Consider the following 23,953-nt stretch of genomic DNA (forward strand, 5'->3'; position numbering starts at 1 on the left):
TAATCCAGTAGATTCTCAGTTATTCATGAAGGTCTAAGAGGACTTTAAATATTTTTTCTCTCTTTTTAAAAAATTTTATTTGGGGAAAATTGCTTTACAATGTTGTGTTAGTCTCTGTTGTACAACAATGCAAATCAACCATAATTATACATATATCACCTTCCTCTTGAACCTCCCTCCCCTCCCCTCACTCCACCCCTTTGCTGCTGCTGCTGCTGCTGCTAAGTCGCTTCAGTCGTGTCCGACTCTGTGCGACCCCATAGACGGCAGCCCACCAGGCTCCCCTCTCCCTGGGATTCTCAAGGCAAGAACACTGGAGTGGGTTGCCATTTCCTTCTCCAATGCATAAGAGTGAAAAGTGAAAGTGAAGTCGCTCAGTCGTGTCTGACTCTCAGCGACCCTATGGACTGTAGCCCACCAGGCTCCTCCATCCATGGGATTTTCCAGGCAAGAGTACTGGAGTGGGGTGCCATTGCCTTCTCCTCCACCCCTTTAGGTCATCACAAAGTGCCAGGTTGGGCTCCCTGTGTTACACAGCAACTTCCTACCAGCTATCTGTTTTACACATGGTAGTGTATATATGTCAATGCTACTTTCTCTGTTTGTCCCACTCTCTCCGTTCCCCACTGTGTTCACAAGTCCATTCTCTATATCTGAGTCTCCATTCATTCCCTGCAAATAGGTTTATCAACACCATTTTTCTAGATTCCATATATATGTGTTAATATATGATATTTGTTTTTCTGCTTGCTTCACTCTGTATAACAGGCTCTAGTTTCATCTACCTCACTAGAACAGACTCAAATTTGTTCTTTTTTATGGCTGAGCAATATTCCATTGTATATATGTACCACATCTTATTTATCCTTTCATCTGTTGATGGACATACAGATTGCTTCCAATGTCCTAGCTACTGTAAATAGTGCTGCTATAAACATTGGGGTACATGTGTCTTTTTCAGTTATGGTTTTCTCAGGGTATATGCCCAGTAGTAGAATTGCTGGATCATATGGTAGTTTTATTCCTAGTTGTTTTTTTTTAAGGACTCTCCATACTGTTCTCTATAGCAGCTGTTTCAATTTACATTCCCACCAGCAGTGTAGGAGGTGGAGTGTAGTTGATTTATAATGTTGTTAGTTTCTGCTGCACAGCAAAGTGAATCAGTTATACATATACATATATCTACTCTTTTTCAGATTTTTTTCCCATATAGGTCATTATAGAGTGTCCAGTAGAGTTCCCTGTGGTATAAAGTGAAAGTCGCCCAGTCATGTCTGACTCTTTTCAACCCCATGGACTATATAGTCCTTGGAATTCTCTAGGCCAGAATACTGGAGTGGGTGACCTTTCCCTTCTCCAGGGGATCTTCCCAACCCAGGGATCAAACCCAGGTCTTCTGCATTGCAGGCAGACTCTTTACCAGCCGAGCCACAAGGGAAGCCCAAGAATACTGGAGTGGATAGCCTATCCCTTCTCCAGCAGATCTTCCCAACCCAGGAATTGAACCAGGGTCTCCTGCATTACAGGTGGATTCTTTAGCAACTGAGCTATCAGGGAAGCCCCCTTATTTACAAGACAGAGTCACAGATGTAAAAAACAATTTTAGGGTTACCAAGGGGTAAAGGAGGGGAGGGATAAATTGGGAGATTGGAATTGACACATGCACACTAAGTACTGTGACTCTGTCTTGTAAATAAGTTCATTTGTACTTTTTTTTTTAAGATTCCACATGTAAGTGATGATATATGACATTTGTCTTTGACTTAAGACACTTTTTTGATGAAGGCATGTTAGACACAGGAAAAGGAAAGCACAAGACAGGATGCAAAGAGCCTTTTCCATTAATTTTAGTCTCCCCTTTCTCTCTCGCCCAGTACCTGATCAAATGTACATATAATTTTAACACATTGTATGCCAGGCATTTTGACACTCAAAGAGGGATACAACTGTTACAGACTTGGGCTGGTTTTCAGCTTTCTCCTCTCTCCCAGTGTCTCCATTTCCTGTTACCTGGCTTCTTTACATTTTCTACTTCTTAGCCTTTTAATTACTGGATTCTTAACATCTCAGGGATGGCTCTCCTAACACTGCCTCTTGAGCAATGAAGAGGCAGAGATCATGTAAGATGGGGGAAGAATTTAAAAAGTTCTTAGAGAAAAAATTGGTGGGAGTCCATTACTTATTTATATGAATGAATATGATGCAGGCAGCAGAATCGATGACTTTATATTCAACTTCTTTTGTTTGCATTTTCTTTAATAAGTTATTGAGTAGTAAATTTGCTGAAAATATCCAGAAGGAGAAAGAAAAGAAGGAAAGACTGATTAATCCACAATTTGGATAATCAACACTATATACAAGGAAAAAGATAGTAAGATTTCCTTTCAGGTTGAACTGTTATAATGCCTTCATTTTATAAAAGGACAGATTAGCATTTAGTTGGTTTCTCTGTTTTTGGAGATTCTCCTTGGGTAGTTTAGAAACTACTTCAATTACCATTTTTTTAAAAACTTGGTATTGTTTTAAAGTAATGGAGACAAAAGTATATTCTATATCTACATGCATGTGCATGCTTAGTCGTGTCTGATTCTTTGTGACTTCAGGGACTGTAGCCTACCAGCTCCTCTGTCCTTGCCACTTCTTCCTCCAGGGGACCTTCATAACCCAGAAATCAAACCTGTGTCTCCTGCATTGGCAGGCAGATTCTTTACTGCTGAGCCATTAGGAAAGCCTTACTCTAATTTACAGTTAACATTAAATAGCACTTTTTATATTTAAAAAAAACCCAAAACTTTGAAATAACTTCTTGAAGTGAGAGGAAAAAGAAAATTGAATAAATAGCCTGCTTTATGTCCTCTTAGTTTAAGAAATAGGAAGTAGGATTTCTTTCTCTGCATAACTACCTAAAAGATACTGAATACTTGAAGATGGTGTTTTAAAAAGCAAACTCTAGATGGCTTTCTAGATGCAAAAGTAGGAAGTCAAGAGATACCTGGAGTAACAGGCAAATTTGGCCTTGGAGTACAAAACGAAGCAGGTCAAAGGCTGACAGAGTTTTGCCAAGAGAAGGCACTGGTCATAGCAAACACCCTCTTCCAACAACAAAAGAGAAGACTCTACACATAGACATCAACAGATGGTCAATACCATAATCAGATTGATTATATTCTTTGCAGCCAAAGATGGAGAAGTTCTATACAGTCAACAAAAACAAGACCGGGAGCTGACTGTGGCTCAGATCATGAATACTCCTTACTGCCAAATTCAGACTTAAATTGAAGAAAGTAGGGAAAACCACCAGACCATTCAGGTATGACCTAAATCAAATCCCTTACAATTATACAGTGGAAGTGACAAATAGATTCAGGGGATTAGATCTGATAGACAGAGTGCCTGAAGAACTATGGAGGTTCGTGACATTGTATAAGAGGCAGTGATCAAGACCATACCCAAGATAAAGAAATGCAAAAGGGCAAAATGGTTGTCTGAGGAGGCCTTACAAATAGCTATGAAAAGAAGAGAAGATAAAGGCAAAGGAGAAAAGGAAAGATATACCCATTTGAATGCAGAGTTCCAAAGAATAGCAGGGAGAATAAGAAAGCCTTCCTCAGTGATCAATGCAAAGAAATAGAGGAAAACAATAGAATGGGAAAGACTAGCAATCTCTTCCAAGAAAATTAGAGCTACCAGGGGAACATTTCATGCAAAGATGGGCACAATAAAGGACAGAAATGTATGGACCTAACAGAAGCAGAAAATATTAAAAGGTGGCGAGAATACACAGAAGAACTATACAAAAAAGATCTTCATGACTCAGATACCCACAATGGTGTGATCACTCACCTAAGAGCCAGACATTGTGGAATGCAAAGTCAAGGGGGTCTTAGGAAGTATCACTACGAACAAAGCTAGTGAAGGTGACAGAATTCCAGTTGAGCTATTTCAAATCCTAAAAGATGATGCTTTGAAAGTGCTGCACTCAATATGCCAGCAAATTTGGAAAACTCAGCAGTGGCCACAGGACTGGAAAAGGTCAGTTTTCATTCCAATCCCAAAGAAAGGCAATGCTAAAGAATGTTCAAACTACCACACAATTGCACTCATCTCACATGCTAGCAAAGTAATACTCAAAATTCTCCAAGCCAGTCTTCAACAGTACATGAACCGTGAACTTCTAGATGTTCAAGCTGGTTTTAGAAAAGGCAGAGGAACCAGAGATCAAATTGCCAACATCTGTTGGATCATTGAAAAAGCAAGAGAGTTCCAGAAAAACATCTACTTCTGCTTTATTGACTACGCCAAAGCCTTTGACTGTGTGGATCACAACAAACTGTGGAAAATTCTTCAAGAGATGGGAATATGAGACACCTGACCTGCCTCCTGAGAAACCTGTATGCAGGTCAAGAAGCAACAGTTAGAACTGGACATGGAACAACAGACTGGTTCCAAATCGGGAAAGGAGTACATCAAGGCTGCATATTGTCACCCTGCTTATTTAACTTATATGCAGAGTACATCATGCGAAATGCCAGGATAGATGAAGCACAAGCTGGAATCAAGATCACTGGGAGAAATATTAATAACCTCAGATATGCAGATGACACTACCCTTATGACAGAAAGTGAAGAAGAACTAAAGAGCCTCTTGATGAAAGTGAAAGAGGAGAGTGAAAAAGTTGGCTTAAAACTCAACATTCAGAAAACTAAGATCATGGCGTCTGGTCCCATCACTTCATGGGAAATAGATGGGGAAACAGTGAAAACAGTGACAGACTGTATTTTGGGGGGCTCCAAAATCACTGCAGATGGTGACTGCAGCCACGAAATTAAAAGAAACTTATTCCTTGTCAGAAAAGCTATGACCAACCTAGACAGCATATTAAAAAGCAGAGACATCACTTTGCCAACAAGTAATGTCCATCTAGTCAAAGCTACGGTTTTTCCAGTAGTCATGTATGGATGTGAGAGTTGGACTATAAAGAAAGCTGAGCAATCAAAGAATTGATGCTTTTGAACTGCGGTGTTAGAGAACACTCTTGAGAGTCTCTTGGACTGCAAGGAGATCCAACCAGTCAGTCCTAAAGGAAATCAGTCCTGAATGAATATTCATTGGAAGACCTGATGCTGAAGCTGAAGCTCCAATACTTTGGCCACCTGATGCGAAGAACTGACTCATTGGAAAAGACCCTGATGCTGGGAAAGACTGAAGGCGGGAGGAGAAGGGGACGACAGAGGATGAGATAGTTGGATGGCATCACTGACTCGATGGACATGAGTTTTGAGTAAGCTTTGGGAGTTGGTGATGGACAGGGAAGCCTGGCATGCTGCAATCCATGGGGTCACAAAGAGTTGGACACAACTGAGCAACTAACTGAACTGAGATGGCTTTCTACTTTGTATAAATCCTTGCTTAATTATGCCTTAGATTAATTTTCAGCCTATTAAAGGTCCCAGTAGCTCCTGTACTTGATGCTCAGCTTTACCAGAGGTAATATAAATATGTGAGTTCTTTAAACAAAAATAAGTTTGGAAAGGTGGTACCATCTAAATTCTATGCTGAGTTATCAAAAACAGAGAAAATAGAATATCTCACCATTTGGTGTGTTCTTTACTATCTAAAGAGTATTTTATCTTTGCAAGGCATCTCTTTATCTGCTTCAAAACAACTCTAGAAACTCTTTGCATTGTGGCTAGTTTAAATAATTTTTCCCCAAAATTTTATTTAGTTTTTTTTGGGGGGTCCCTAGTTTGCAAGAATGGACTTACTTACTAACAGGAAACTATTCTGAACCCTTCCCCCTCTCTGCTCTAGTTAAACTCATGTCTGAATGCCCACTGATGCTCTTCTAAAAACCTTTCTTTTTAGATGCAGGAAGTGGCAAGAAGGGAGATGCCAAGTGAGAATAACCAGGAAGATGGTAAATATTTTGCTTACAATATTTTTCTCCATGCTAGTCAGAGAAATCTAGATATGATGGGATTTGAGAGAAGATGGAAGGATATGTCTCCGTCCAGGGGCACTACACGATGAATTCTTTTCTGCTTTCATAAAGGGTTGCCCTGGATGCTTAGTGACGTCTGAGGTTTTTCTAGTTGAGGAGAAGATAGTCTGACTTCCTTTATTCTTGACTTTTTGTATTGGCTAACTATTCCTTGTTTCTTTTACCTTTCTTACCTTCTTTTGGATTTATTATGTTTTTAATCACCAATTTTTTCTTTCTGCTAATTTATAAGTTATACACTCTTTCTGTACTTTTGATATTATTATGCCCCAAATTATAATATGAGTCCTTAACTTGTTCAACTTCAAAATTAATCAACACCTTAACACTTCTCTTGGAAAATTCAAAGTACTTTACTCCTTTTAATCCCTTCTAATTAATGTACTGTTATTATGGATTTTAATTATATTTTTAAAAACTCAGTAGATACTATTTTTATAAAGTCAATGTTTATTTAAGCTTATCCATATATTTACTACTTTGTTTTGCTCCTTATTTCTTCTTCTTTTTTTAATCCTAGACTTCCCATCTGAGATAATTTTCCTGTAGTTCATAGTACATCTTTTAGAATTTTCTTTAGTGTATGTCTACTGGTAATGAATTCTTTCAGTTTTTGATTGTCTGAAAATGCCCCTATCTCACTATCATTCTTAAAGGGTATTTTGGCTGGGTATAAATTTCTATGTTGGCAGTTATTTCTTTCAAAATATTGCAGGTATTCCACTGTAGTCTGTCTTTTATGGCTGCTTTTGAGAAGTTAGCTAGAAATTTGTCACTCCTGCAAGGATAATGTTTTTTTCTTCTGGCTGCTTTTAAGATTTTCCAATTGTGTTTGATGTTTTTGTGATTTCACTATGATGTGTGAATTTCTTTTTATTTATCTTGTTTGGTATTTATTGCACTTGAATTGGTACATTCTGTCTCATTATTTCTGCAGAATGCTTCAAAAATAATGTGTCCTATTTTTTCTATCTTGTCCCTCTATAACTCTTGATTAAGTAAATATATGTCTGAGACTTTTACATTGTCGTCTTTGCCTCTTATTCTTCATATAATTCATCTTTTTTGTTTGATCTACATTCTGGATAATTCCTTCTGACCCATACTTTAAATTCATTCTTTTCAGCTGTGTCTAATCTGCTGTTAAGCTTGTTTGCTGAATTCTTAATTTCACTAGTTTTATTTTCAGTTTTACAAATTTGATTTGGTTCTTTTTCAAATCTGCTGGGCCACTTTTTAATAAGCAGAAATTTCCCAGATGTTTTATATCTTTAAACATAGTAAAAATTGTCATTGTATAGGCTGCATGTATTAATTCCAATTTTTGTGTGCCTGTGTTGTCTGTTTTTTCCTACTCATTCTCACTTGTCTTATTTCCTTTTTTGTTTCCTTTGGCTACTTGCTGGATATTATATTTTTTTATTTTTATTTTTTTCAAGATAGTTGGTTTTATTTTTTTTTTAATTTTATTTTATTAAACTGTACAATATTGTATTGGTTTTGCCATATATCAAAATGAATCTGCCATAGGTATACATGTGTTCCCCATCCTGAACCCTCCTCCCTCCTCCCTCCCCATACCATCCCTCTGGGTCGTCCCAGTGCACCAGCCCCAAGCATCCAGTATTGTGCATCCAACCTGGACTGGCGACTCGTTTCATATATGATATTATACATATTTCAATGCCATTCTCCCAAATCATCCCACCCTCTCCCTGTCCCACAGAGTCCAAAAGACTGTTCTATACATCAGTGTCTCTTTTGCTGTCTCCTATACAGGGTTATTGTTGCCATCTTTCTAAATTCCATATATATGCGTTAGTATACTGTATTGGTGTTTTTCTTTCTGGCTTACTTCATCTGTATAATAGGCTCCAGTTTCATCCACCTCATTAGAACTGATTCAAATGTATTCTTTTTAATGGCTGAGTTAATACTCCATTTTGTATATGTACCAAAGCTGTGGATATTATATTTTTAAAACTATTTGTAGGAATGGTTTAAAGTCTTACGTGAAAGTATCTTTTCCAGATCAGACTTTCATTTGCTTTTACCAGTTGGCTAGGGGACTATCAATCTGGGATCATCTTAATCCATGCTCAAAACTTGAGGTTCCCTGGACCACCCAGATAATACAAGCCTGGATTACCAGTGTACAAGGGCTAGTTTATTTCCAGTTTACCTTTATTCTGAAAATTGTATCCTGCTTAGGTTCCCATCTTAATGTTGGGTGGGTGGTGAGGGGGTGGTTTCTCATACTCTTTACCTTGGATGGATCCTGGACTAGGATTTTATACCTTTTATCCTAAATCTCCTTAGAGAAAAAGTGACTTTAAGTGCTAGACTCATCTATAAGAGTTCTTGCTGTTTTCTAGATTTTGGCCTAGAAATTCCTCACTAGCTTGTTAGCTCTTTAATGCTTTTAAGGATATATATATCATCCCACTTTTTAGATATCTTCAACAGGAGGGATAGTCTGAATTATCTAATCTCATTACTTGTTCTTAGATTCTTTTCCTTACATAAAAATATTGTTCTTCAACATTTCTTCCACTGTACGGACTGGCGCTTAGTAAAAACATTGATATTCTTAAAGATTCTATAGAGATAGAAAGTTCCACTGTTCTGAGTTAATGTGACTAACTCAGGAAGGCCTTGAAGGCCTTTGAAACATATGAATATCTGAAAACCCCAAAGAACACAGAGACCTCTCTCTTTGTCTGATGCTTTAGTTGCCCCACTCTGAGGCTTTTCAGAGATTCTGATACAGCTGACTGAGAGAAATGTTTTGGAATTGGTTTAGGGGTTTTCATAGGTTTTGCATTTCCTGTCATTTAATTGGCTTATGATAGTGGTTCCCAGTGTGTGAACCTATATCCTCTGGGTGGAGATTTGGAGTGGGAATGGGTTTAGCTTTATTGTGAGGAGTCTGTGAAATCAGAGACCTACCAATTGTTGTCCATAGACTGAATACATAAGATCACAACTTTTGTCATGTGGGGGTGCACCAAAATAGTGGAAGTGTAAACATAGAAAACTCTGACACTAGTTTTCAAAGGAAATTCCTAGGGAATTAGGTTAACGTAAAATTTATCTTCAGAATGTTATAGTCTTTACTGTTTACACAATGTCCAGCATGTTTTGTTGTTCTTCCATGTAGGAATCCCTCCATAATTTTATGCTACCACTTATAAAAATTACAAACCATCTCTTCCTGAGAACTGGTTTTTTTTTTTTTTTTTTTTTTTTTTTGGTAGACAAGAGTTTATCTAGTGAACAAAGCTACCCTAAAAATTCTCATTGTCTTTTTCCCACCCCCTTGGTGATGGTTAGAAATCAGACGCTACTCACCTCATCAGTTGACAGTTCGATCCCCAGAGAAGATGGCTAAAGATGGGTACCGAATATCTTTTTTGGACAACAAGTCTTCAGGTTCTTCTCCAGAAAAGGACTTGATACCAAAACCTGATACTTATCAGCTTACCCATGATGCCTCATTGGGTAAACGCCTGGATGTGGGTGATTCTAGCCAGATTCATCCCTATCAGTTACCTTCAGATGTTGGTCTAGAAAATTATGATAGTCATTATTCTCAAAATCTGTCCCTTCATGGAAGTATTGGTAAAAGGCCTCAGAGAAACAAGAACTACCGAGAATATAGCACAAAGCCTTCAAATAACATGAAAGCCACTACATCCCATTCCTGTGGAGACTTACTGACTTCTCTGTCAAACCCTGACTCCAGCACCGGAAGGCTTTTGAAGCTTAGTTCAGGTAATAGCTTCCTATAAGTTTGTAGGCCTCTTTTCTTTAATAGATGTGAAGATTGAAGTTTAACTGGATCTTTTGGAATAAATATTTCTTACATTGGGGAATTCCTTGTCAGTCCAATGGTTAGGATTCTGCACTTTCGCTGCTGAGGATGTGGGCTCAGTTCCTGGCCGGGGAACTAAAATATCCTGCAAGCTGCACGGTGCAGCCAAAAGTAAATAAATATATCATGACCAGTAGTCAGAGCCTCGAGAAATCTACAGGGTATGAGTTTAACATGATAGATATATTAGAGAAAATTTGTATAAATGCAAACTTGATAACTATATGTTATTTCAGTTAAATAGCATCCTGGGATATATTTCTAGTAACATTTAGTTTTCTCTGGTCTCAATCACTTCTATTGAGAGTTACTTTTTCAGAAAAAGCTAGTTTTAGGAAAGTGTTGGGAGACCACTCTTTAGTTATGTATTTATTCAACAAAATGTATTAAATACCTACTATATGCCAGATGCTATTCTAGCTCTGTAGATAACATAGCAAACAAAAGTGAAAATCCATGTGTATTTTTGCATTAATAAAAAAGGTCCCTACTTTCATGGAAATTCTATTCTAAAGAGGTAAGACAGATGATAAATAAATTATAAATATAGAAGTCAGCTTATGATAAGTGTTGTGAAGAAAAATAACATAAGTGTATTAGAGAATGGCTTCCCAGATGACTCCAGCAGTAAAGAACCCACCTGCCAATGTAGAAGACATAAGAGACATGGGTTTGTTCCCTGGGTCAGGAAGATTCCCTGGAGGAGGGCATGGCAACCCACTCCAGTATTCTTACCTGGAGAATCCTATGGACAGAGGAGCTTGGTGGGCTATAGTCCATAAGGTCATAAAGAGTCTGACATGACTGAAGCAACTTAGCATGCACACATGCATGTAGCACTTATTAGAGAGTATATGAAGGAGGTAAAGCTTTAGATGGAATGGTCAGGGAAAGCTTCTCAAATGAGAAGTAAGAGTACAGACTTAAATAAAATGCATGTGAGTCATGTCGATAACTTGTGGGGGGAGAAATTTTAGACAGTGGAAATAGTAAGTGCAAAGTTCCTAAAACTGGAACGTGCTTAGCATGTTCAAGGAACAATGAGGAAACAAGGCTGCTACAGTAGAGTGAGGTAGATGAGGTGTATAGATAAAGTCAGATAATCAGACATTTATTCTGGGTCAGATCAGGAGCTGTTGGAGAGTTTGTAGCAGAGAAGTGACATCTAACTTAAAAATTACTCTTGCTACTTAGTTGAGAATACACGATGGGGGGCAAGGATAGAAGTTTCTAAAATTCTAAAAGTAGATCAGAATCTGTATAAGAGATGATGGTAACTTGAACTAGAGAGAAAGCAGTATAGGTGGTGAGAAATAGATTCTGAATATGTTCCAAAGATAACACTCCATGATTTGCTGCTGGGTTGAGGATGAAGTATGAGAGAAAGCAAGTCAAGTATAACTCTCAGGTTTCAAGTCTGAATAAATGGAAGGATGGAGTTACCATTTACTCAGATGGAAAAGAGTATGAGGAACAGGTTTTAGGATAGATACCAAGAGTTGGTCTTAGACATGTTGAGTTTGAGGTGCCTATTAGAACTTCTCAGAGATGCCAATTTGATAATTAGATATATTAGTCTGGAGTTCAGGGAAGAAGGTGGGGCTGGGAATTAAAAGTGTGTGGTTGGCATTAAAACAGACTGGATATAATCTCCCCAAGGGGGCAAATATAGATATAAAAGATATCTGAGGACTAACTTGAGTCCTCCAACAATTAGAAATCTTGCTGATGAAGAGAAACCATCATGGAGAGCAAGAAAGTGGCAGCCACTAAGTAAGAGAAAAGAAAAAAGCCAAAGAGTGAGTGATAACCAGGAAGCCACATGAAAAATGTGTTTCAGGAAGGAGAGAGTGATAAATACAGTGTCAGATGTTTTTAATAGATGCCTTTAACATTTCTGGGACTGAGAAATGATCATGGTGTTTGGCAGTGCATTGGTGGTGATGGTTTGGTCACTAAGTCGTGTCTGACTCTTGCGACCCCATGGACTGTAGCCCTGGCCAGATTCCTCTGTTCATGGGATTTCACAGGCAAGAATACTGGAGTAGGTTGTCATTTCCTTCTCCAGGAGATTTTCCTAACCCAGGGATCGAACCCATGTAGTGAGCAGCTTCAGGAGATGCGTGATTAATAAAAGCCTTGTTGAGGTGAATTAAAGAAAGAATCAAAGGAGAAGCAATAGAATTACCGAATATATACAACACCTTCAAGGAGTTTTGCAGTGAAGGGGAGCGAAGATGTGGAAATGTAGCTGGAAGGGGGATGAGATCAAAGAGAACATGGTGGAAATGACCCAGTTGGAAGTTTGAGAAGAGATGTGAAATAGTGATCTCAAAGAATAGGAGAGTAAATTGATTAGGGTAATGTATTAAAATAGCTGGGCCCAGTTAAGATAATGGTTATGAATTTAAAGTGAAGATGGTCGAAAGAGATGCATATTGTTCTCCAGTCACTTCCCACTGCTCTGCTGTGGGTTTGGAGTATGTGCACAGAGTATTTAACCAGATTTGGGGCTTTGTCAGGTGGATGGGGAGGGAGAATCCAGACAGTTGAGAGTATATACTAAGGAGAGGCCATTGTGACCCTTGGACTTCAGACAGGTTAAGGAAGGAAGGGAGACTTGAGAGAGTTGAAGAGCAGGTTCATCTCCTGGCCTGTTTCCTTCACAGATCTGTATGCCGCAACCCATTTCAACAGTGACCCTGCTCTGGTGGTGAATGTAGAGCAACAATTAGCCACGAGCCTCAGTGATTTAACGCAAGCACATGGTTCTTTCCCAAACAACTCCATCCTGGGAGACTCTCTGAGGACACTGCTGTTGCCTACTGGGACATCAGAAAACAGAGAGAATTTGACCAAGAGGTCATTAAGCCCATCAAGAAGAGGATTCAGACGGAAAGAAAATATCCTTGCCACCCTGAATACAAAACATGGTTTCAGAGATGCTACAGGCAGTGAGGCAAGTGTTGGCTTGTTTGTGCTTGTACAAAAACACATCAGGTCCAAGATTAGAATGGGGTTCTGTTTTTGTGATGGTAGTTTCGATCAAGAGTGATAGAAATTCAAAGGGATTTTCAGAGGTCAGTGGGCAATACTGCCAGGCCAAAGGCTGTGATTCTTTTGCCTTTGGGAAAGTCAGTCCCCTTCTGCTGCATTTCTGTCACAGGAAGAATGGTCCCTAATCTACTTCCAGAGCATAAACATGGGGAGAAGTACTTTGATAATAAGTGGACAGAGTTTACGATAGGAAAGAATACACAAGTTGCCAGGGGCTCAGGGTTGGTTGAAGAATGATCTCTGTTTCATTGTTGCTTATAATCTTACCATGTTTACACATTTGCTTTGGCTACAAATGACTAACTTGCTAGGGACCTTTCTTCTGAAAGCATTGCTTTCCTGTCCAGAAACTAAAATTATTCTAGTTTTTCCCCAGAATGAATTAGATTAAGATGATGAATTAAATAAGCCAAAGGATTTTTAGCTGACAGTTGGCTCAGGGAATAAACAACAAATCAAAAAACATTCCCACACATATTATTTAATTCATTTTATAAAATTGTAGTACGATAGTTAGTGTTGTTCTTACTCATTAACTAAGTTTTGTCACTGCCTTTGTATACATCCCTCCATGGAGAATGCCGTCTTCTCTCCTCTCATCTATCTGAATATTAATTTTTCTCCAGGTTTTAATTCCATCATGAAACCTTCTTCTCATTAGTTAAAGGAACTATAGCTCTCAGGACATTCCCTTCCCTTGAACCCATAGTCTTAGTCATACGAATCATTTGTCATTTAATGACTTACTGCCTTGTGAGAAAGCAGGTTATTTGGTCAAAAACAACTATTTCTAGTCACTTTTGTTTCACTTGCTGGAGATCTTTTTGCACATCAACATGGGCTTATAAAGGGATTTTGTTGTTGGTTGGTTGGTTGGCTTTTTTTAGCTTTTAAAAACTTTCTATTCAGTTTTCAAAACTTTGGAATTGGTTATAATTTTTGTGTACCAAAGGGGGCAGTCTTGCAATACTTTTTTTCGACTTTTTGGTCCTTTTTTGTTTTCCATCTTCAGTCACTGATGCCTATTGTTCTAGAAAAGAGCACTAGTGTTAATGTATTTAGGGTAAAGCCATAACAACATTTAGGATATTTAGGTGCTATATTAGTAAGATATGTTCTAGGAAATTTTCTCACCTCTATTTCATGTTATATTGTTAAAACAGTAATTAAAATCTCAATGCATTCTTCTGGACTGTCTTAAAAGTTCCCATTTCTTTTTTCCTGTTAGATACTGTATTTGTTTATATGAAAAGTTATAAAAGAGCTGCTTGAATATAACTATAAAAGAAATACACTGTTTAGTTTCTAGAAAGGTATAAATCAGAAGAGCATTTAAAAGTTGTTTAAAAAATAATCCCATATAAAAAAACACAAAATTAAATATGAATTCTTGATTAGAAAATTTATTTTTAACCAACTGACTTTAGAATCACAAATTATAAAAATTAAATTTAAAAAATCATAAGGCATAATTTGCTGAAAATTAAAAGTAACAGAATTATTCCAAAGTTCATAAAAAAATTACCCCCCACTCTCACCACATTATGAAAAGTGAAAGAAAATACATAAGGCATATGTGTGTTTCTAAGTTGCTTCATGATGTACACACAGTATTACCAATACATGAAAAACCAATGATATTTTGATTGGATTTTGAAATGGACATTTCAATATCCATTTTTCACAAGAGTAGTGTAACCAGTCTTTCTAAGACTTTCCTTCCTAATCAGATTAATTTCTTAAGGACTTCATCTTTTAGTTCATATGTTCACAGACCTTATATAGAACTCTCAATGCACATGATCAGTATTCAATACAGATCTGTTTAATAAATGTTTATCCCATTTATAATGCTTTTCCTTATTAATCATAGGCCACATGTGTGACTCAAGTCATAAATATCACTGTCTGGTGTTCTGTTTCATGGTTGTCAGATATGACAGCATTAGCTAATTAATCATTTATGTATTTTTAATATCAAAAGAGCCAAAGATTGAGAAATAATTTGGCTGTTTTTAATATGTAACAGCTTTCTTGAAGTCCCTTGAGAACTCACAGACAAGATTGATCTGTCCAGTAAAATTCAGAATTTTTTTTTAATTTTTGAAAATTTTAATTAATTTATTTACTGGCTGCTCTGGGTCTTTGGTACTGCTCATGAACTTTCTCTAGTTGTAGTGTTTGGGCTTCTCGTTGCAGTGGCTTCTCTTGTTGCAGAGCACAGGCTCTAGGGCACGCTGGCTCAGTAGTTGTGGTGCGTGGGCTTAGTTGCCCTGTGGCATGTGGGATCTTCCTGGACCAGTGATTGAACCTGTGTCTCCTGCATTGGCAGGTGGATTCTTAACCACTGGACCACCAGGGAAGTCCCCAATTGTTTTTTAATTCATTCAGACATGACTAAATATATAGACATATACATCATATCTGAATGAATTAAAAACAATTGGAAGTTTCACTGGAGAGAGAGCTCTACCTATGCATCTATATACATAAGATTTTTACTGAATAAAAAGTATCTTTAGTACTGGGTCCAACAATAGCATTTAACATAACACTTAAAATGTTATAGGACAGTTATGTTTATTATATATTAATATACTAAATATAAGCTTATGAGTTATAACTTTTATTAAATTACTCCCCATTTTATTTTATGATAATATAATACCTTAAAAAATGTTCTGCAGTTTAATCTTTCCATATTCATAACATAATATGTTAAGCCATAGACATGGGTGTTAAAACATTTTTTGTACTCTTCTGAAAATCTCTATAGAAAATTATGATACAAGATACTGTTTGCTTTGAAATTATCCTTGTATATATTATTGTATTTGTCTTAGACATAAGTAATATTCTATTAAATCCAAACTGAAGGATGAAGTCAACTTTCTCTTTTGCTTAATGTTAACCCTTTAAATATCTGGGTTTTTACTTCCCTTATTGTGTAAGAATGACAAATGGTTGGGTGTTTGTTTTTTTTTTCTTGAGCCTCTCTCTAGTGACCTGGGCAGTTTGCATGGTTTGCCAGGAAACCACAGTCCTCCAGTCTCTGCCAGAACCTCCCATGTGGCCACTGTCCTCAGACAGCTCCTAGAGCTTGTGGATAAGCACTGGAACGGCTCCGGCTCCCTCCTCCTGAACAAGAAGTTTCTCGGTAAAGTGAATTCATTCTCAGTTCCCAGAGAAGGGCTCAGCCTTGCTTCTGCTGTTTCTGCTCTACATTCTGATAAAAGCTGCTCAGCCCCCTTTACTTGTGGGGGAAATTGTTCTCATGAACACTTACCAAAATTTGTCAGCCACACAGTGATAGACAAATCTGCATTTTTCTTATAATCATCTTCCCTGTTTTTCCTTTTTTGGTTGCACCGTGCAGCTTGCCAGCTCTATGCAGGCTCTTACTTCCCTGACCAGGGATTGAACCTGGTCAATCAGTGCCATGGCAGTGAAAACACCAAGTCCTAACTGCTCTACCGCCAGGGAATTCTGTTCTCTGTTTTCATAAGCACTCTTCCCTCCACCAGTTGTCTTGTTTTCCGGTAACTTTTTTTTTTTTTTGGTAGTCTTTAAGTGATTATATATAAAATAAAGCATGGTCATGTTAATGATTACAAAAGGATTTTATGATCCTTGGGGAGAATGCCAATAATAAATACAATAGAAACTGAGTTTGATCATCAGAGGTCTGAGATGACTGGAAATGTTGTGATTTGTAAAACTCTAATGACTAAATGACCTGGACTCTTTTTCAGGACTTTGTTTTTAGGAACTTGGGGAAAAACAGTTTTGCAAATATTGTCCCCATGTGTCTATTTGTTGCTTAATAGTAGTGGTAAGAGTTTAAGTAAAAACTAGGAACTTTAAGGGCTTCCTTGTTGGCTCAGGAAGTAAAGAATCCTCCTGCAGTGCAGGAGACCCGGGTTTGATCCCTGGGTCAGGAGGATTCTCTGGAGAAAGACATGGTAACCCACTCCAGTATTCTTGCCTGGAGAACTCCATGGACAGAAGAGCCTTGCGGGCTGTCCATGGGGTCATAAAAGAGTCAGATATGCCTTTAAAGTTGTTTAGGCTTAGCTTTTTTTGTTGTTTTTTAATATCTAAAGCAACATACAGAAGAAAAAGTCTTATCTCAGTTACTTTCCTTCCCACATTGATCCTTTGCTCTTGTTTTGTAGGAAATTATCCCCAGGAGCCATTCATCAGTGATTAGAGAATAGCACAGAGCATGCACTCATGAGAGTCTGCTGTTGTTTCTCCATAGATGTGGGATATAGCTTTTTTTATCTCCATCATGAAATATCTCTTACAGTTACTTACTAAATTCTTGTAAAAAGGAGACATTAGATTACCCTATTTGTCCAACAGAGCTGGTAGTTATTGACTAGGAATTCTCTGCTTTAGCTTTTAAGACTGGCCTGTGTGCCCAACCTGAATTTTTGGCAGGTCCTGCCCGAGATCTGCTTCTGACCTTGGTAGTCCCTGCTCCTTCTCAGCAGTGGTGTCGCTCACATCCAGAAGATACATCAAAAGCCTTCCACAGGAGGGAGATGGAACTGAAGGAGACAGGGCAGCTGGTTCCTAATGACATGGTATGCTGCTCTCATCTTCTTTTCCTACTCTTCCTTTACTAGAAAAGGACAAGGCAGCAAGGCTAGAACAGCTCTGTGCCGTAAAGATCATCATCACCTGAATACCTAGATGCTTATGAACTGAAATATAGAAAAGTCAGTCTGTGCAAATTAGGAACACAAAACTTGCAGGGACAGCTTTGAGGTTCTTCAGGGTTGACTCCCTAACCCAAAAATTCTAAGGAAAGGCTTGAAATGGAAAAGAAAAAAAAAAAGGCCCTAGAGTAAAAACATTTAGGATTGTGTTCTTGAGGGTTATGATTCAGATGAGGGAAGTTAAATGTCTCTGGGATTGTCTTTCCTCCGTTCTGATGGAGAGCCCTAATCCAGGGGCCACTCCTAGAGCGTTAGGGTTCTGGTGCTGGGAGGGAAAGAAGGGATTCATTTTCTTAGACTCCTCCCCCTAACCTTTTCTTAACATTAGAGGATTTTCAGACATCAAGTTTATTTTCTAGAAACTTTAAATAGGTGATTCATAATGCTGGCCACTTGTCAAAACAACCACTTGTTCTGTAATAGTAGCGGATATTTCACATGTGGTAAAATGCATGTGGTAAGTTTCTTTGCTGCACTTGAACTATGTTTACCAATGAATTAAAATTCTAGTGAGAAAGAGAGAAGCTGACCTCCATTCAGTTTATCACTAAAAAGAGCAAAGATTCTTTCAATCTTCTAAAAACACTTCCCAGAATTTCAGATTCTTAATGTGTTTGTGTTTTGTTTTCTAATCTAAAGGAAAGTTTGAAGCAAAAACTAGTCAGAGTGCTGGAGGAAAACCTCATTTTGTCAGAAAAAGTCCAGCGTTTGGAGGAAGGTGCTACCACTTCGATTGTCAGTAGGCACCCATCCCACACTTACGGTAAGTTCAGGAAAGGAATGTATGGTGCATCTCAAGACAACATTTTGTTTATAGATGACCCATTTAATAAGCTTCATCATCCAGAGCTCACATGGCTTCCTAAATGGAAACAATCGTTTTGCCTCAGAGTTGTAATGCAGGTGACTTGAGTTACCAGAGTAAGAGTTTACTCTTTTATCAGTGTAAAGCATTTACAAACATTATTATTGACATTATTTTTTGAGAATGATACTTGTTTTTTTCTGATTATAGCAGAAGATCATGTTCCTTACAGAAAGTTTGAAAAATATAAGGAAAATAAAATCGCACTACCCAGAAATAACTACCATTAGTGTTTTGGGTGTATTTTCTTTCACCTATATCCCTATACATATATTTTAAATTCAGAACTGAAATTTGTGTTTTGATTTTTCAAAACGAATTTACATACAACAAAATGCACACATTCTAAGTTTGATGAGTTTCTCAAAATGTATACTCACTTAATTCCATCCAATCAAAATACAGAACTCTTCTCTACTCTAAAAAGATCAACCCTGGTGCATTTAGGTTCCCCTACTATCGACCCTCAGCAATCTGATTTCTACAAGCTACTAATGTTATTAATTTAATAGCATAGGCATTTCCTCTAATATCACATGACTATACCATATTTATCTATTTAGTCCTCTATATAGTTGTTTTTAATGTTAGTTATTATAAATAAAGCTGTCATTATTTATATTATAAATAATTCAAAGAATTTCCAAACATTCAAAGACTTGAAATAAAAGACCCTAGAGTGAAAATACTTCTCTAAGATCATCTTCTCTTCTGATGGAGCTGAGAGACCTAATATTTATGCTGTGATAAATAATTCAGCTATTAATATCTGTGTGCATAAATTGTTGTGTACATTTTTGACCAGTTTTCCTAGGAGACATTCCTTGAAGTAGAATTAGTGGGTCCAAGGATGTGGACATTTTTGAGGTTTTTGTTACACATTACCAAATCATTCCTAAAAAGGTAGTTTCCGTTTATACGCACATCAGCAGCAAGTATGTATTTGAATGCCTTTTCATTTCACCCTTGCCAACACTGGGTATTGTATATATCAGCAGCAAGTATGTATTTGAATGCCTTTTCATTTCACCCTTGCCAACACTGGGTATTGTATATTTTTCTTCATTATGACAAGTGAAAAGTAATATCCTATTGAATTTGTGATTTGTTCTATTTTATTTTTAGTATAGTTTAGGTAGATAAAAGTCTACCCTTGACTTTAAACTTCTAGTTCAGCAGACTGAAACAAACATTGTGGGTATTTGGATATTTGTATGAGAAATTTGATTTGGAAATCAGCATTGAATTTCCAGAGTTGAATCTCGTCTATCTAATATTTATAAGCCTGAATAATCAATACATCAGTTTCCACTTACCTATACTGAAAATAAATAGGTGTTTATTCACTAGATACTTATTTTCAACCAGCTGTGAGGCCCAGTACTCTCTTTGGATTACTGGTGATAAATACGGCTGTTGCAGCCCTGATTTCTACTTTCCAGAACCTTGCTACTCAAAGTGTGAACCAGAGATCAGCAACATTAGCATCACCTGGGGATTTGTTACATATATAGAATACTTGGCCTCACCTCAGACCTACTGATGGAGAAGGCAATGGCACCCCACTCCAGTACTCTTGCCTGGAAAATCCCATGGACGGAGGAGCCTGGTAGGCTGCAGTTCATGGGGTTGCTAAGAGTTGAACACGACTAAGCGACTTCACTTTGACTTTTCACTTTCATGCATTGGAGAAGGAAATGGCAACCCACTCCAGTATTCTTGCTTAGAGAATCCCAGGGATGGGGGAGCCTGGTGGGCTGCCGTCTATGGGGTTGCACAGAGTCGGACACGACTGAAGTGACTTAGCAGCAGACCTACTGAATCAGAATCTGTTTTTTAATAAGATTCCCCAGGCAATTTGTAAGCATATTAAAGTTTAAGTACTGTTCTAGAAGACTGACTTGCTTAAGATCCAGAGTTCTTGTGCTTTCACTGCCTTATTGTTGCAAGCCTTGGTAACATATTTGGAAAGCTAAATATGAATGCCTTGGCCACAAATTCAGTTTCTGCAAGTGCTCATTGAGCTATTATCTTGCGCCCAACACAATTCTAGGTGTTTTCACATATTCCATACAGAGTGAGGGACATACATGCATGAATTAAAATGCAGAATACAGGGAGACCTAATATTTGTTGACTGCCTATGCCTATGACTGCAGGTGTCTCACTGACTCCTCATAACAGTGCTGCGGGACAGGGTTGTGAAATTCACAAAAATGAACTAACGTGCAAGATCAAGTGGTTGAATTTTAACTCAGATATGTCTTCTGCTAAACTGTATATTCTTGTCACTATATCTGCTGTCTTCAAGAGAAGGAATGGTGAATGGAGTGTGGAGGTGGGTGCAGTGGGGCCTCCAATTCTTCAAGATGCCCACCCGTTCACTCAAGCTCTTCTCAAACACTAGCCACTTGGAATCCTCTCACCCCCATATACTGTAACCTTTGTAGATGATCTTCTGTGCAAAAACCAACAGCTGAACATGCAGGTGTCTTGCCTGAACCAGGAGCTTGCCCAGCTGAAAAAGCTAGAGGAGACCGTGACTCTTCTCCATGAAAGTCAGAGGTAGGATTGGATCCATCTAGCTGGCTTCTGGAAGCAGATGTTTACCTTCCTTTATCTCCTTTGTTTTACTTGGCAAGTTAATATCTATATACTTTTCAAATTAACTATATTCTGTATGTAAACAACCTATATCCAGGCCAGTTAGCTCAGGGGTCAAAATACTGCTTTCCAGAACACACCAGGGACTAAATATCTTTGCTGGCACTGGTGGGTTACAGCACCTCAATAATAAGTAGTTTCTCACTGGATCCAACAGGACCCTTGTTTGGGTCAGCTAACTTTCCTCAGTCACAATGTACCCCTAAAATCAGCCATCTTGCTCTTCTGAAAAATGTCTACCTACTCTTGGTCATAGAAGAGAGGTCAAGCACACTCAGAGTGATAGGGAAAGAATCCAATGTATGTGTTCTTTTCAGAGGAGTTCAATAACATGAGGCTCTTCAAAGAACAGTTTCCCCAGGCTATAGGCTAGACAAATCAGAAGAGGCCTCAAGACTATTGGTATATTTAGACAAGCCCTTGAAATTTTGATTTGCCAAACACCTTTCCTAGGACCATCAGTGAAGCTTAAATAGAAGAACTCTACTCCCCAAGCCGTCAGTCCCTAACTTCACTTCCTAATTTTTCTTGGAACTGCTTAATATAAGGAGGATTCAACCCAGATCCATTCTGGCTGACTTTTTTAAAAACTTTTTTTCTAATTATTGCAAACATATACAAAAGTGTGTGTGTGTGTTAGCGGCTCGGTCATGTCCGACTCGTTTAGACCTCGTGGACTGTAGCCCATCAGGCTCCTCTGTCCATGGAATTCTCCAGGCAAGAATACTGGAGTGGGGAGCTATTCTCTTCTCCAGGGGAATCTTCCCAACCTACCCACAGATTGAACCCGGGTCTTCCACATTGCAGGCAGATTCTTTACCATCTGACCCACCACTATATAGGGGTATAGGTATACACACCATACCCCTATACTATAAGGGTATAGTATAGGGGTAGCCCATACAAGAGTATAGTGAATAGCATAAATTCATGTTTATCACACTTGGATGTGTACAGAATCACCTGAAAACTTGTTGAACTACAGAGTGCTGGGTCTCATCCCCAGAGTTTCTGATTCTGCAGATCTGGGCTGGGAACTGAGAATTTGCATTTCTAGTAAGTTTTCAGGTGATGCTGTTGCTTCTGGCCTGAGGACTACACTTTGAGAACATTAAGGTTTATCTCTTTAGTGATGTATTAATGGCTATATTTTAGAGTAACTTGAATTAATTCTCTGTTTTGTTAAACCATCACTTCAATATATAGGTTCAATTTGTTTCATTTTGTTTTTGATTTATAGGGAATATTTTTATTATTTTGATTTAATCCTGAGTACAGTTATGTTAAACTTACATGGCCCCAAAGTCAGATCTGTGAAATCAGATAAATTCAAACAAATTTAGCTTCCTTACCTGTCTCCTATATCCTTTCCTTCCCTCCCATTAGCCTTCCATTGCAGGCGTGGGTGTGTATTTGTATTCCCTCTAGTATATAAAAAGAGGCATAATGTTACTTTAACATTTTATCTTAGAAATCATTTCACAGTGATGTTTAGAGTAAGTTCTCACTCCTTTTTATACATAAATAGGACTCCAAGATAATTAATCCTCTAATAGACATTTAGGCTGATGGTATCTTGCTGTTACAAATAGTGCTGCAGTGAATAGCATTGTGCATACATCTTTTTTGGCAGGGAGGGGAAGTCTCTGATAGCTTCTAACATTACGTGGTAATGCAGGGTCCAAGAATACAATTATTAGCACCATTAGTTTAATTGCTGAGGCAGTATAGATTAGAAGAAGTAGAAATTAACATCTGGGAATAGGAATAGAAATTGCAGGCCTGGTCAGGGGCCAGTCTCCTGGTGTTTCTACTTATTTCATCATGAAAAGTGCTTTGGAAAGAATAGAACAGTCACTATGTAAAAGGTGAACACTGTTATTGCTACAGTCAACCTGGAACATAATCAAACAGGACTGTAATAAAGAAACTGTTGTCCCACTTTTAAAATAACCCACTCATAAATCAGATAGTTCTTTCTATTTAAAGGTATTACTTCATTTTACATTTATCTTTAGCAAACATTTCAGGTCTGAATGACATCTACTTTGCTTTTATGACTTCACAACTATCTTTCCCCCCGTGTCTCAGATCCCTGGTGGTAACTAATGAGTATCTGCTGCAGCAGCTGAATAAAGAGCAAAAAGGTTATTCTGGGAAAGCACTCCTGCCTCCTGAGAAGAGTCATCATTTGGGGAGATCATCACCCTTTGGGAAAAGCACGCTGTCTTCCTCCTCACCAGTAGCACATGATATGGGTCAGTATTTAATACAGACTGTTTCAGACTCTGTCCCAGAGCCTAGTCTATGGAGCTAACACTGTACACCTTTGCAGCTTGTCTCTCAGCCCCAGGGGGCTCTCAGTGTCATTACCACTAGTATGGTGGTATTTTCCCACAAGATTAAGAAAAAAAATCTTAATTACACTGTATTGGTCTTTCTTTTTATTTCTCTTTCTATCTCCTCCCATCAAGTCATTCTTTCCTTCTGCCCACATAAATAGTTGGCACTTAGTCCTAGGCATCATATCACATAGGAACACTTGGCTGAAAATGTCAAAAAGGAAAAAAACACTAGATATTTTTCCCAAGTGTCAGTTGAAACTGTGTAGTAGGAATTTAGAAAATAATATCCATGGCCAGGTATGTTTTGTGTTAGAGGAAATATCAGAGAATCTCTACTGATCAGTTCATCAAATGTGTTTTGGGTTTCCTCCCATCATAGTTAGAGGTGACAAGGTCTGCTGGAGCAGCCCAACAGTTTAGTTG

General features: G+C 38.0%; 1 protein-coding gene across 2 annotated transcripts in view; it reads left to right on the top strand.

Annotated features, from left to right (window-relative positions):
- Positions 1–23,752, top strand: part of LRRC36 (leucine rich repeat containing 36) — a 60,318-nt gene extending 36,566 nt beyond the window's left edge. The window contains exons 7-14 of one of the 2 annotated variants that reach the window (XM_055551720.1): positions 5,866–5,917; positions 9,335–9,775; positions 12,545–12,834; positions 15,924–16,089; positions 17,376–17,521; positions 18,296–18,419; positions 20,972–21,086; positions 23,277–23,752. In XM_055551720.1, the coding sequence (XP_055407695.1) occupies positions 5,866–5,917; positions 9,335–9,775; positions 12,545–12,834; positions 15,924–16,089; positions 17,376–17,521; positions 18,296–18,419; positions 20,972–21,086; positions 23,277–23,502 (1,560 nt within the window). In that variant the 3' untranslated portion in view covers positions 23,503–23,752. The remainder of the gene's footprint in view (positions 1–5,865; positions 5,918–9,334; positions 9,776–12,544; positions 12,835–15,923; positions 16,090–17,375; positions 17,522–18,295; positions 18,420–20,971; positions 21,087–23,276) is intronic. The other variant, XM_055551721.1, reaches the window with a different exon arrangement.
- The last annotated feature ends 201 nt before the right edge of the window (positions 23,753–23,953 follow it).

This window comes from Bubalus kerabau, chromosome 17 (genome assembly GCF_029407905.1).
Source record: "Bubalus kerabau isolate K-KA32 ecotype Philippines breed swamp buffalo chromosome 17, PCC_UOA_SB_1v2, whole genome shotgun sequence".
Taxonomy (NCBI): Eukaryota; Metazoa; Chordata; class Mammalia; order Artiodactyla; family Bovidae; genus Bubalus; species Bubalus kerabau.